Source organism: Cicer arietinum, chromosome 5 (assembly GCF_000331145.2).
Source record: "Cicer arietinum cultivar CDC Frontier isolate Library 1 chromosome 5, Cicar.CDCFrontier_v2.0, whole genome shotgun sequence".
In the NCBI taxonomy this organism is placed as follows: domain Eukaryota; kingdom Viridiplantae; phylum Streptophyta; class Magnoliopsida; order Fabales; family Fabaceae; genus Cicer; species Cicer arietinum.
Window position 1 is genome coordinate 74,943,513 of NC_021164.2, and position 14,485 is coordinate 74,957,997.

At 32.5% G+C, this 14,485-nt stretch overlaps 2 protein-coding genes across 2 annotated transcripts in view; both read right to left on the reverse strand.

Annotated features, from left to right (window-relative positions):
* Positions 1–1,595: 1,595 nt before the first annotated feature.
* LOC101506323 (syntaxin-32-like) lies at positions 1,596–6,243 on the reverse strand. The gene is made up of 5 exons (XM_004501216.4): positions 5,795–6,243; positions 5,451–5,701; positions 5,203–5,348; positions 4,155–4,352; positions 1,596–1,951 (listed from the first exon to the last, which is right to left on the reverse strand). The coding sequence occupies exons 1-5, from the start codon at positions 6,063–6,065 to the stop codon at positions 1,792–1,794; spliced, it is 1,026 nt and encodes a 341-aa protein (XP_004501273.1). The 5' UTR covers positions 6,066–6,243; the 3' UTR covers positions 1,596–1,791.
* Positions 6,244–9,964: 3,721 nt separating this feature from the next.
* LOC101499390 (syntaxin-32-like) overlaps positions 9,965–14,485 on the reverse strand; it is a 5,115-nt gene continuing 594 nt past the window's right edge. The window contains exons 2-6 of the mRNA XM_012716183.3: positions 14,378–14,482; positions 13,812–14,062; positions 13,371–13,549; positions 12,422–12,610; positions 9,965–10,347 (exon numbers count right to left, since the gene is read on the reverse strand). Of these exons, the coding sequence (XP_012571637.1) occupies positions 10,188–10,347; positions 12,422–12,610; positions 13,371–13,549; positions 13,812–14,062; positions 14,378–14,482 (884 nt within the window). The 3' untranslated portion in view covers positions 9,965–10,187. The remainder of the gene's footprint in view (positions 10,348–12,421; positions 12,611–13,370; positions 13,550–13,811; positions 14,063–14,377; positions 14,483–14,485) is intronic.

Sequence of the window (14,485 nt, forward strand, 5' to 3'; positions counted from 1 at the left end):
TTCCATCTCTTTGAGAGGACGGTTGTGACGGCGGCGTCTTTGATCGGAAGAAAGGAGAGAATGGAATAGAGAAGTTCGTCCGGCAGAGCACTGACTCTGTCTTCCCTTAGAATTGTTGCAAGTTGATTCGGCAGTGACATTACGGCGAGGAACGAAACAGAGCGTTGTTGCTTTATTCGGAAAGAAAAACACGAAAGAGAAGGAGTAAAAGGTGAGAAGTAGATTTGATATGTGTTTGATGTGTCTTCTCATCTTATATATATCACAAAGATTCAAGCCCAAGCCCACTTGTTGTTATCTTCTTTGATTTGTAACAAAAATAGATAAATATCTTTTTGCGATTATCTGAAATATAAAGATAATTCATCTCCTAACAATTTCATTCAAAAACTTAAAAAAAAAACAGAAATACGACATTCAAAAAGAAAAGAAATACAATTTTATTGAAATAAAAAAATAGATTTAATTTATATGTAACCACGGTCAAACTAATAAAAATATTTAATTTTTATTTTAACTATTTCTAAAATTGTGAATATAATTAGTTGTGATGCATCAATAATATATAAATCTTTATAATACAATACATAAAAATTAAATTCATATCTTTTATTTGTCAAAATAAATAGATAACATTTTTTATTTGTCTTATATATATAGTTGTTACAATGGGTGAGTTACGTTATTAATTTATCTATCTCATATCTCATGTGCAATTTATTTATAAAGATTAATTTACTTTAAATTAATCACAAAAATTAGTTTAGATATTTGTCCTTATTTTGATAAACAAAATATGTATACTCTAAATAAATCCAAACCAAACTAAAAGATTTATTTACTTTTTAAAGAATATTTAAATTTTTATCACTCTACAAAATATACTTAAAAATTTGGAGTTTAGTCAAAATATTTTAGTCATAATTTAAGTTTAAATAATCTTAATGGATTCGTTTTTAATTAAAATCTATTAATCATTTGAGCTAAAATAAAATTCTTATTAGAAAAAGTAATAAAATTTAAAATTTTAAAATTCTACCAAATCATAAAGGAATTAAATTTGTATCAAGATAAAATCTTTCGAGATAACTAAATATGAAAATCAAAAGACAAAGATAATGGACATAAATAAATCACTCTATTCTTGTGTATTACATTTAAACCTTGAAGTATTTATTTATAGGGTCCATATTTACTATCGAAAATAAGAATAATGTGCATAGACATCTACATCAATTGTTGTCTTTTACTATTCTTCTACAATGTAAACATCCAATAATAATATCATTCATAACATTTTTAAATAATTAAAAATAATAGAGTTAATATTTTAGAATTTAGTTTATGAGAAATTGGTAATATGACTAAATCATATTTTTCTCTCCGAAAAACTTCTACTATTCTTTTCTTCTATATTTCATTCTTTCATCTTTTCTTCTCACTTTATTTTGTATGCCAATTGATCCACATTTTGTGAAGCCAGTTATTATTTTGGAATGTTGATTAAAAAAAGGATTACATTGATAAAAGTGCCCAATTTAGCGTATTTACTCATTTTCTATTCTCAAGGCATAAAATAATCATCACAAACGCAATGCACACAGTATTTAGCCTCCTTATATATATGCATCAATACGTACAGGTATAAAATTTGACAAAGTTGGTCCAAAGCTAAACTCTGTCATAAGGAATATATATTTGGAGAAAGAAATAGTAATGAATACAAAAGGCTTGTCACCAATAAGAAGGCCGTCACGTGTCCTCCTGATCAAATTTCTGTCTCTGGAACGACTATGCCACAAAAAATAAGAAAACCATAAGGAAAAACATCAATACAAAGAAAATCTTGATCATCAGCCACCTATTAGAAGATATGCTATTCAGATATTTTAATAAAGCCCCTTGTGCCCCCTCTACATTTGCCAATGTATCATCCATGTTCTCATCAATCCTGCAAATTAAGATTAAGTACCTCTGTCAACTCCACCAATGTCTCAATTGGCCAATATGAAAACAAAAATGAAACAAAAGACAATTCACCTTATAAAGTAATCAAAGTACAGATATGCAACTGTTCGCACCAAATTTTCTTAGTTATAAATGAGCATCAAGGTTGTCAACAAGCAAGTTCAAGCCAAAATCATGAAGGAGCAAACTCCTACTTTTGGTAATATAGCTGATAATAAGCTCAACAATGTTACTCTAATGTGGGCAGTGAATACCCAAAGCTGGTATGGTGGGTTTCAAACCTGCCGCAATAAGCGTCAGGGTTGGTGCAAGTATAGGCTAAACTAGCGCAATACACGTTGTCAATACAAGGTTTATGATTATTTTAGCTACCAATGAGTTCCATCATCTTAACTTCACACCATTTTAACACTAATCCTAAACATGCAAGTGTCTTATATGAGATAGTAGATTACTTTTATGATTACTATTTCAAGTAATAATATATAAATTTAAAATACTCACAACTATGGAATGGGTGCGAAGAGTGCGGGTTTTAAAAAATTTCTTACAGGGCATGGGAAGGGACATGTTCAGATTCTAATCCTTTTTATTACTCAAGATCCTTATTACTATTTCAAGTAATAATATATAAATTTACAATATTTACAAGTATGAGTGGGTGGGAAGAGTGCAGGTTCTTAAAAATTTCTTACAGAGCATGGGATGGGACATGTTCAAATTCTAATCCTTTTTTTACTCAAGATCCTTATCCCTAAACAGTGTCAGGTTGAGTAAAAAACCACCTAATTGCAAGTTGGCATGTCTAATAAATAACATATATCAATATTCATAACAAAAAATTATTAAAAAGATTAAAGATTTAAAGAGAACAAAACTAATGCCATATTGAACAATAATATCTAATCATACATAAGGAATCCAAACACCCAAAATATAACGTTAAACAAGACCTTTACAATCGGAAACATTCAATCTCAACATTTAACAAACTTCTCCTAGAGTTGATCATGGTAATTTTGCTGATGAAAGTACACATTCTTAAATATGTATGTCATCAAGCTAACCAACTCACAGGTTTGACAACATAGATTCTGGGACTTTCTCCCCTTCTACTTTTCGGTTCATCCATTTTTCTTTAACAAAAATCACAAAAATTGATAAATTGATTAAAAATGTATGCACTCAGAATCAGGAGAATCTAATCAAGATAAATCCAAGCATTTGAAAGGGAAAAAAATTTACTGCCTCCGACACTTCTACCAAAAAATATCATCAAATCAATACTTGTCAAAGATTCAGTAAGGAAAAGCACTAATTAGTTTACAATGTCATACTCCTATCTATGTATATCGGATATTGCATCCATGGACAATGGCAAGACCATCACATTTATAAAGTAACAAATAGGACCAAGGAAGTAATTAAAGCAATAAGCAAAAGGGAAAACCATTGGTTTTATGCAGTTAATTTAACTCTAAGTGAAGAATGCCTGTTAGAGAACAAAGCAAATGTGAACCACCACTCATTAGAAGGCAATATAGGTTTATAACCTTTTTCATATACAAGCAAGAAATTATGTATCCATGAAGTTACCACGACTCAGATCTATTCATTTCTAATCAATGGTTATCCACTTGTACTTCACATTATAAAGTTCGCCTTGTTCTTTAGAGGATGCTAAATTCTTACACAAGCCATTTCTCTTCCCATAACTAGCAAAATAAGCAATTTAACAGCATGGCATCACAACTTTACAATTAATGTGTAGTAATTAACTCGATTTTCTCTCGGAGTCACAGAGAGCAACCTTACACACACAACCACACTTGCTTTACTCTCTTAAGCTCACCCATCTTTTTATACTAGCTAAATTCATATGGAAGTAATTGTAAGCTCAACAAGAACTCAAGAAGACATACAAGCATTTCAAAAATGGCAAACAAAAAGACCACAAACCAAAGCATCTCCCACAAATAACCACAAACCAAAGCAATGGCTCTTTATACATAATGCAAGCTAATTAAGGTCAAAGTCCAAACTTAACTCTTAGGGTTAATAACTGGCTCAGATTCGCTTGGTCACAGAATTACTTATGAACCAAGTTCATATGTAATAGATACATCATAAATCGTGTTGGAATAAAAAAAATATAGAACAGTACACAAGTGAGACAAATAGAAAACCTGATGGCAATCTCTCCTTGCTGGGAGACAAGCGTTGCTAGTTGATTAAAGATGTTGCTGAGCTCATGAATAGTCGACTCAACATTCTGAAGAGCTTCAGCTCTGCTTTGCATGTAACTGTCCTGCAATGGAACTATCTGCTGCTGCTGTTGCTGTTGTTGTTGCAGCAATGGTTGACTCTCCCCACCCACCTGCTTCCTGTGTTTTGTGGAAGTGAAGGCCGTGAAAAAATAAAATACAAATGTAAAAGATTAGAGTTGAAAATATAATTCAACCCGGCCTGAAACAAACTCAAAATGCCGTACAACTGAGAAAAATGGATAAAACGGACTAGCCTCCTGTTTGTCAGCGGCACAGTTTTGTTGGGTTAGACAGGGATAAGCCAGCAAAACAAAGTCCGAACTACCCAGACTGTTTGTGTTAGTAAATACTCCTTTCTAAAGGGGTGGAAGCCTCTATTTAAAGACTTCCGGTACATTAGGACAGGGATTAGATCCTAGATAACTAACTAATAACAGAAACACCACAGCAGGTACACCTATACCACTACTAACAACCTAGGAACACAGCTACTAACAAACTCCTAAGTATCCCTATTTGACAGGTCTACTTAACAAGGGTTAATGATTAGTCTTTTATATCAAATCATCGATCATACCAAACCATAATAATAAATCCAAGTGTTTAATGTATCCCTTCCCTCTATATTTAAAACCTTAAAACTTCAAATAAAAACAAAGCTTGTGGTATAAAATTAATATCAGTACAATGGATGTGACACAGTTCTGGAAAATTGAGTCATACTGCAATAACAATCCAAGGAGAACACATAGAAAGGAGCAAAAAGGTTATTAATTGAGTAATACACCGAAACACAATAGAAAAAGCGGATTGAGTGACACAGCTCTTGAAAAATCAAGCATGACATGAATCACATGATGACACGATAAGTTAATTAAATGAAAAAGCAGAGTGATTCAAATTATCTAACATGCTTAACTAAACCCTATAACAGCTCAATCAACATAAGAAAAAGAGCATAACTTACCCACTAGCCCATGGAGGTGCGGGGGCACTAGAAGTACTAGCAGTTGACTTTGTAGCTAACGGACGTTGCCGAATGAAAGGATTTGCAGAATCCTTAGAGGCAGTAGACGAAAACAGTTGTCTTCTATTCTCATGCACTTTCAAGTTCTTCATAAACAAATAAAAAGCAAGAGCATTACAACATCATTTTCACCAATATCTGATAACAACATTGCAAAAACACTCCAATACAAATCTCAAAAGCAGTACCTCAGTTCGCATGGTGAGAACATCTTTAAATTCTTTGGTAGTGCTCATCAGTCGAGTCTTCAGATCATCTACAACCGTAGTGGAATGACTAGTTGTATCGGTAGAAACATTTCCACTCTCATTTCTAGAGTTGCTGACTAATTGAAGATCCACAACCGCAGAGTTGAGTGCGGTAATATCTTGCTTAATTACACTTGTAAGCTCTTGAATTTCCATGGTCGGATCGTCGAAAACTGAAGTCCTTTTCGCCACTGCGAAACACACAAAAAAATGAATAAAAAAATATTAATCAAAATTGATAATTAACCGTGATGAATTGAATTGAAGCGAATGAGATTGATCACATTTTGCGAGCTTGGAGAGTTTTTGAGAGGTTTGGTGAATTCCATAACCAATCTTGGAAGCTCTTCTATTAAACTCCGATTGATTTGCAACGGCAGATCGATGATCGTCCAATCTGGAAGAAGATGGAGAAGAAGAAGAAGGAGAAGAAGATGAAGGACCAGGGGCACTACTGGTAGGTCCATTTGATGCTGATTTCTTCAACCTCTCTGCAATGGTGTGAAATTCATGTGTACGATCTCGAAATGATGATTGGGTTGATTTGAACTGCATCTTGTTTAAGGAGGGGTCTGGTGAATGAGAATGAAATGGAAACCCTAGATCTAATTGTAATTGGATATATTGAAATCTTTGATAAGATTACGAAGGGGGAGGAGGAGGTATGTTCTAAGGAATTTAGGGATTTGGAATTGGAATTTAACCCATAAGATCAAGATCCCGCTTTCATGATGATGGTTAATTGTTTTTTTTTTAATAATATAAAAACTGCTTTTTACCCTTCTTCTTTTGATAATAGTTGACTGTGTTAATTGATAATGTGAAATGCTCACTTTTTTTTGTTGATAAGAACTTCTGCTGCTTCACTTTTTTTTTTACTCAACCTCAAATACTCATTGGTCACCATACTATGTGAGAAAATAATTTACATTAACACATCTGTTTGTTATGAAATTCGGATACAGATATGTGGATAATTAAAAAAATTAAGTTTAACGTTAACGCAATTTTTATTAAAAATTTATATAAATATATAATATTTATTGAGAAAGCTATATTTATTTTAATAAAAAAATGTGTTAATCATTCTTCTTTTATAATGAATAATAATTTTTATAATATCTTTAATTAAAAGCGCTACTAAACAGTACGAATATGTTATTTAGGAATTTGGACGAAAGTTGCAAAAATTAACTATACAAGGATACGCTTATGCTTGTGAAATGAGAGATAAATAATGGATACATCTATAATTTAGAGTGAAAGTTTGGTTTCGAAGAATTCATTGTGGTAACATTCAACAGTTTTCTTTAATAATGTGTTAGGATATTAAAAAAATATCATTATAATAATTTAAAAAAATATTAATTTTATTCAAATAGATAAAAAATTTAAAAACACTTTTAATTGTCTCATCATAAAAAAAATTAAAAACAATAGTTTTGAAGTCTAATTTATCAAATTATAATTTTTTTCAATTTAAAAATAATAATATCATCTTAAAGTGGATCATATACATATTCAATAATATCTGAAAAACTTATCTTACTTTTTTTAACTTTTATTTTTATATTATAAGGTATGTATTCATGAAGAAACCTAGAATTATCAAATAAATTAATTTTAAAAAATAAAAATAATAATTTTGATATTTAGAATATTTCAACTTTATAATTAGTTAGTGATCTATTTTTTATTAAAAAAATCATTAGTGAATTTTACCATTAATATTTTTTATCCTTCTTTAGTACAAATTTAAGTGTATTAAGACGTAAAAATTTACTAAAACATTAAAGATTATCTCAAAAAGAATATTCTATTAAGAGATCCCTAAACACGTTAAGAAGTAAAAATAATGTTTTTATATTTTTTTTTATTGATTTACATAAATATCGATTGTCAAATATAAATATATACCACGTCTTATTTTGCTATAAAAAATATATATTTTACAATAATCAATTACACCGGCTTTCATCTATATAGTTTTGTGTTTAAATTATTTTCGTATACACGTATTTTTCTCACAAGAAGGGACAGACCTGAAAAAAAAATCATTAGGAACCTTTATGTAAGAATATAAAATATTTAAAAACAAATACACTACATACTATAGTATACCAAAGTAAAAACAAGCCATATAGCAAAAGGATTTGAATCATATCATATAATGATTAGATAATCTCTATTTTTTTTTTTTTTAATGTTGTACTTCAATTAATAAATATCTATATTATTAAGTTAGATATTATGTGTCAAATTTAAATTTCGAACCAAGTAGTTACGTATAAATTTATTTACCATTTTATTTTTATAAAAAAAAACATTTTTATGTTGTTCGGAGCAATTTTAGTTTTATATTTGAAATTTTTAAAAAGCCAAGACAAATTTTAATTTTAAGTTTCAGTTTTGAATTTTGTATTTTAATTATGAATTAATTTTCTAATTTTTAATTTTAAAAAATAATTATGTAAACTACATGTTTTTGATGACGACAAGACCACCAACTATGGACAATGCAGCAAGATCAAAAAGAAGATCAAACCATCTTGAATGAGCTTCCAAATCCAAATAATAAATGAGTAAATATAAAGGTATATGATACAAATCAATAGTTCAAATACTTGAGAACAATTCATATTTACATATGCATTTAACATGTTTTCAAAAATCAAAAACAACATTAACAAATCATTTAAAATCATATTTTTGACAATTTACATAAGTGTATTCGAATACACCATGTTGTATTCGAATACAACTTAAGTCAGAAGCAAAACTTTAAAAGGTGTATTCGACTACACGCATCTGTAGTCGACTACAAGCTAAGTCAGTGGCCAAGTGTATTCGATTACACCCATCTGTAGTCGACTACATGCTAAGTCAGTAGCCAAATGTATTCGACTACACTCATATGTAGTCGAATACAAGTTAAGTCAGAGGCTAAAATACATTGATCTGTATTCGACTACACTGATGTGTATTCGAATACAAGGTGTAAAATTCGAATTTTTTAAACGTTACAAAGATGTGTATTCGAATACACATATACTGTATTCGAATACACCTAGAAACATTACAATTTTTCAGATCTGGAATGCCTCTAGAACATTGTAATTTTTCATCAAACCTCTTGGATCAACGGCCACGAATCTGAAAGGATGTTTTATGGAGTATAAATACCCCATAACTTCAGATCAAAAATTAACCATCCTTGAATTAATTCATTTGAACAACTTTGAACAAAATTCTGATTTTTCTAAGTACTTGCATTAGATTTTCATATCATTCTAAAAAGTTCTCAAGTACTTGAATTACTATTGAGTTGTTTATCAATATACCACATCTTAGATTTATTCAAACCTTATTGTATCATTTGTACAAGTAAGATAGTGGTGTGCTATCTTAGAAAGAATTGTTAGAAGTTTTGTAGCAAGAATCCCAGGGTGGGAATTGTACATTTTCTGACAAGTAGTTGATTAATCTCTTGTGGTGTGCAAGAGGACTGGACGTACCCTTGGTTATAAGGGGAACCAGGATAAATCTTATCGTGTTCATTTACTTACTGCACTTGTTATTAAGCCTTGTTCTTAAACTCAGAAAATCTGATTACCATATCACTAAAAACAAGAAAATTTACTAACACCTAATTCACCCCCCCCCTCTTAGGCGTACTTCTATACTAACAATTGGCATCAGAGCAGGTTAAGGTAACTTATTCCTCGATCAATTACTCATGGCTTCCGCACAACCTGTCTTTAGAGATGGTGGTAGCAGTACCAAGCCACCATGTTTTGTTGGAGAGCACTACGATTTTTGGAAAATCCGTATGCAAGCATATCTCGAAGCACAAGGAGATGACATATGGGATGCCGTTGAAAATGGTCCTCATATTCCAAAAACTGTCATCAATAACAAAGAAGAAATAAAAATAAAAAATTCTTGGACGGATGAGGATAAGAGAAAAGTGCTTTTCGATAAAAAGGCTAAGAACATATTACAATCTGCACTAGGAATGGATGAGTTTTTCCGCATATCTCACTGTAAAACAGCCCCCCTCTCTTAGGCGTACTTCTATATTAACAAATTATTTAACACATAACAATATTAACATTACAGACTTGGAGATAACTAGCAATCCTTATGATTCTTGCAAGCAGTAATCCTCACTACATTTTGAAATCCACAATATCAAAAAATATCGATATCCACAATATTAAAAAATATCAGGTTTTTATACTTGCGGTACCGAGTTCAAAGCTTGTAAAAATAATCCTTAGTATCAGAGTTTGGTAAAGATTTAAATATTACAAATTTTTCTAGTCTAGCCATTATTTGCTTTGCTTCCAATACCAATGATTCCATATGTATAATAAACACTACAGAAAGTTGATTCCATATGTATAATAAACACTACAGAAAGTCTCGACTGTATTATAAAATCAAACAAATAATGAAAGATAACGGGGAAGTGGGAACTATACAAATAGTAGTAATTTTTAACATGTATGTATCAAATTATCAAAACGGTACAAGTATAAATTTCGATAGTGTTGGTCCCTAAGCTACCCTCAGCCCGGAATGAATATATATTTGGACAAATAAACATTAATGAAAATACACAGTGCTAACACCAGTAAGAAAGCCTTCCCTTGCGTCCTTTTATTTTTTCAATGACTATGCCACAAAGAATAAGAAAACCGTAACAAAAAATATCAATATTAAGAAAATCTTGATCATCAACCACCTATTAGAAGATATGCTGCTCAGATACTTCAACAACGCCCCTTGTGCCCCCTCTACATTTGCCATTGTATCATCCATGTTCTCATCAATCCTGCAAATTTAGTAGTAGTACCACTGTCAACCCCACCAATGTCTCATTTGGTTATACGAAAACAGTCGAAATCAAGCAAAAATTAATCCACCTTATCAGCAATCAAAAGTATAAGCATGCAATTGTTCACACCGAATTACAATAGTTTAACTGAAATTGCAGCAAGGTTGTAAAACTAGCATGTTTTAAGTAAACTTGTGGAAGCGCAAGTTCAATCAGTAAACCAGAATTTCAGTTTATAGCTAGACATTTCATATGAAACAGTCATAAACAAGGAAAGAACAGGAGATAAACTTCAAGTGAACAACTAAAATGTCATTGGCAACTTAGTCCTCCAGCCAAACATGTGAGAGTGATTTTAACTGTCATCAAATAAATTTGAACCCAGACGAAATGTTTCTACTAACAGACCAATGCATATCTAAGGGTCTGTTTGGTTCAACAAAGGGGAGGAGAGGGAAAAAAAAATTAAAATGCTGTGTTTGGTTCACGAGGAGAAGGATAAAATTACACTTTCCCCCCCTTGTAATATTTAAGATTACATTAATTAAAAGGGTACTTATGTCCAAATATGAAACTAATGTTCTCTCCCCTCCAAATCCCTCCACTTTTGGAGGGGAGCTAAAATTGACTTAGGAGGGATTTTGCTCCCATCCCTTCCCCTTCCTTTCCCTCCAAATAAATGAACCAAATGACTAAAATTTAAAATAATCTCTCCCCTCCACTCCCCTCCAACCAAACACACCCTAAAAGGAACAAATAGGATTGACAAATTAATTAAAGCAATACATGGAAGGCCCAGTTGTGGAATTCATACATTTCATTTAAGTGTAGAATGTACTTTAAAGAGTGAAGTGCGGTAGAAACAACTCATTGGAAGACATCATCAAATGTTCAGAACCTTTGCAAGTACAAGTACCAGAGAACTGGTCCATATCTAAAGTTACCATAACATATTGGGTTGACATTTTCATCAATATTTATCCATTTATACTTGATAAGCACCAAAGCACTCGGAGAAGTCTCACTTGAAAGCTGGCTGTCAGGAACCACTCCACTTAAGTATTCCACCGAATATTCCATACTTCTTCACATGAGATTTAGGCACTCCATAATACCCATGTCCCTGTCATACTGATAGTGAACTCCCCAATGGATACACTCTACAATGCTTCAACCGGCGGCCTTTATGGTCAGACCCTTCCCGAGTAGCCATTTCTTAGACACCGACAAGCAGCTCTGGTACCATTTGACAAGCACCCAAGGCATATAAAAGCAATCTGTCAAGGGGAAGATCTAACCGCTTATATACTTCACCAAACATCTCATACTACTCGATGTGAAACTTACGCGCCCAATAATACCGAAGTACCTATCGGTACTTTATAGGATCAAATTCTTATGCAAGTCAATTCTCTCATTCTCTGCTTAATAAATCAGCAAATAACCATTCAAACAGAAGTACATCATATCCCTAGAGTCAACAAGCAGTAAACAACTTAGTCATGAGTTAGGAACAGGCCCCAATTAGGAAAATGTACATCAGATGTCCCAGAAATGAAGTGGGCCAGCCCCTGTTAGTCAGGCATTGTTTATTGGGAGTATATCTAGTTATGATAGCTGTTAAAGTGGTTAAATAGTTAGCCTCTATGAATAGAGGCAGCGAATGTAAAGGAAAGCAGTAAGTTGGTTGATTGGTTTTGGGTGGAGAGACCAGGCTCTCAAACTGCCAGGGAAGACACAATTTTATCTCACTCTTGCTCTTCTCAACTCAACCCTAGCTACCATTGATCCAGCATTGGAGGAGTATATTCAATTAAACTTTCTAGTTTTCTGTCTGTTAATCTAGCATTCTGAGTCAGTGTATATCATCATCTCCCATACAAGTTAGTAGTATTTCAGTCACGACCCAAACTCATCTCATGCAACTGCCATTGGCTTATTTCGTAACAGAATCACTGGCAAACTACAACTTGTATCTATTAGTAACATACCTTCTATATTATATTAGAATACAATAATAAAAAACAATAAGGATGTATGTATATAGCACATGAGTTAAGCATTTAAAAACCTGATGGCAATCTCTCCTTGTTGGGAAACAAGTGTTGCTAGTTGATTAAAAATGTTGCCGAGCTCATGAATAGTGGACTCAACATTCTGAAGAGCTGCTCCTCTGCTTTGCATGTAACTGTCTTGCAATGGAACTGTCTGCTGCTGCTGCTGTTGTAACAATGGTTGACTTTCCTCGTCCTCTTGCTTTCTGTAGATTCAAAAGCCATAAAAAGAATGCATGAAGCAAGATTTTTAAAAAGAATTTGACCCACCAAGAAACATCCTTAAAAATAAACAAGGAGTTTGCATATTAAATAAGAAAGGATGCATGAATTATGTCTTACAACTAGAGCTCTTAGTTTTGGTCCTAAAATATTCGCAATTTTTATGCGGCTGACCTGACATTTCCATTGGTGAAATGGGGTCCCTTTTGCCGGGCCAAGCCAGCCCATGAAAGTAATATGGTTTGAAACATTGAATAGGCCAGCCTGCTTTTCTACATGTATTATGGGCTGGCCTGTTTGACCTGCCAATTTCTCATGGCTAGGCCACGGTTCACAAGTCCTGCAGTTTTGCCGAGCCAGGCTAGGCTGAAAAAACAAGGTTCGAACTAACCAGCTTGTTTAGGCGAGTGAATGAATTAATACAGTAAAGCAGAGGTTGTGAATTTATGCTTGTTCACGCAATTACAATAGAGAGGTAAAAACAAAGTCTGCAATCTAAAATTAATGTACAATGGTTATGCTAAAATACAACAAAATTGAGTTGTACTTTACATAACTATTCAAGGAAAATGAATAAAAAGAAGGGTAGATGACCCACTTTACTCCATATTAATAAGGCAATTATACTCAGAGTCACCAGTTCCTTCTAAAAAACGGTGATTTAAAAACTCAGTTAGTTAGTTACCAGTCTACACTGAAGCAACAAAACAATCAAAAAATAAAGAAAGAAATAGCATAACTTACTTAGAAAGCAACTGGGAAGATGATGTCCCACTAGCCCATGGAGGTGCGGGGGCATTAGAAGTACTGGCAGTAGCAGCCGACCTTGTAGTTAATGGACGTTGACGGAGGAAAGGATTTGCAGCATCCTTAGAGGCAGCGGATGAAAACAACTGTCTTCTACTCTCATGTTCTTTCAAGTTCTTCAATCAAAAAAAGAAAAACAACAGCATTATAACATGAGATTAATTGCTATGCATTGAAAGTATACAACTTTGTTTCAGGTGCATCCAATCAAATTACATAATGGTGCCACTTTGTTAAAATATCTACAAAAACATCTAAACAGTGATGTCTACATGAGTAAAAAAGTTATATACAAATTAAATTCTTATAGCATCATTGTCTGCGATTACATTAGACAACATTGCACAAGCACTCCAATACAAATTACAAAAACAATACCTCAGTTCGCATGGTGAGAACATCTTTAAACTCTTTAGTGGTGCTCATCAACCGTGTCTTCAGATCATCCACAACCGTAGTGGAATGGCTAGTTGTATCAGTAGAGTCATGTCCACTCTCGTTTCTAGAGTTACTGAGTAATTGAAGATCCACAACCGCAGAGTTGAGTGCGGTAATATCTTGTTTAATAACACTTGTAAGCTCTTGAATTTCCACGGTTGGATCATCAAACACTGAAGTCCTTTTGGCCACTACGGAAAGAAAAAAGAACCAAAAGGTATTAATTCTTGTTTGCAACATTCATAGTATAAATGTTTATCATAAAACTTCTTATGTATAAACTATTTCTATATCAAAAAATAAAATAAAATTGTTTTTATATAAACTGTTTTCATAAGCTATTCTGGTTATAAAAATTCTTCCAAACAATATCACAAATATTTATGTAATAAAATAAGCTGAAAAAAGTGAATCCAAAGATGGCCTTAATCAGCATCAACAATACATTGTGAATTGAATGGTGTCGTGTATGAATTATGAATTGAAAAGTGAATGAAATTGATTACATTTGGCGAGCTTGGCAAGCTTTTGAGAGGTTTGGTGAATTCCATAGCCAATCTTGGAAGCTCTTTTATTGAACTCTGATTTAATGGCAACGGCAGATCGCTGATCTT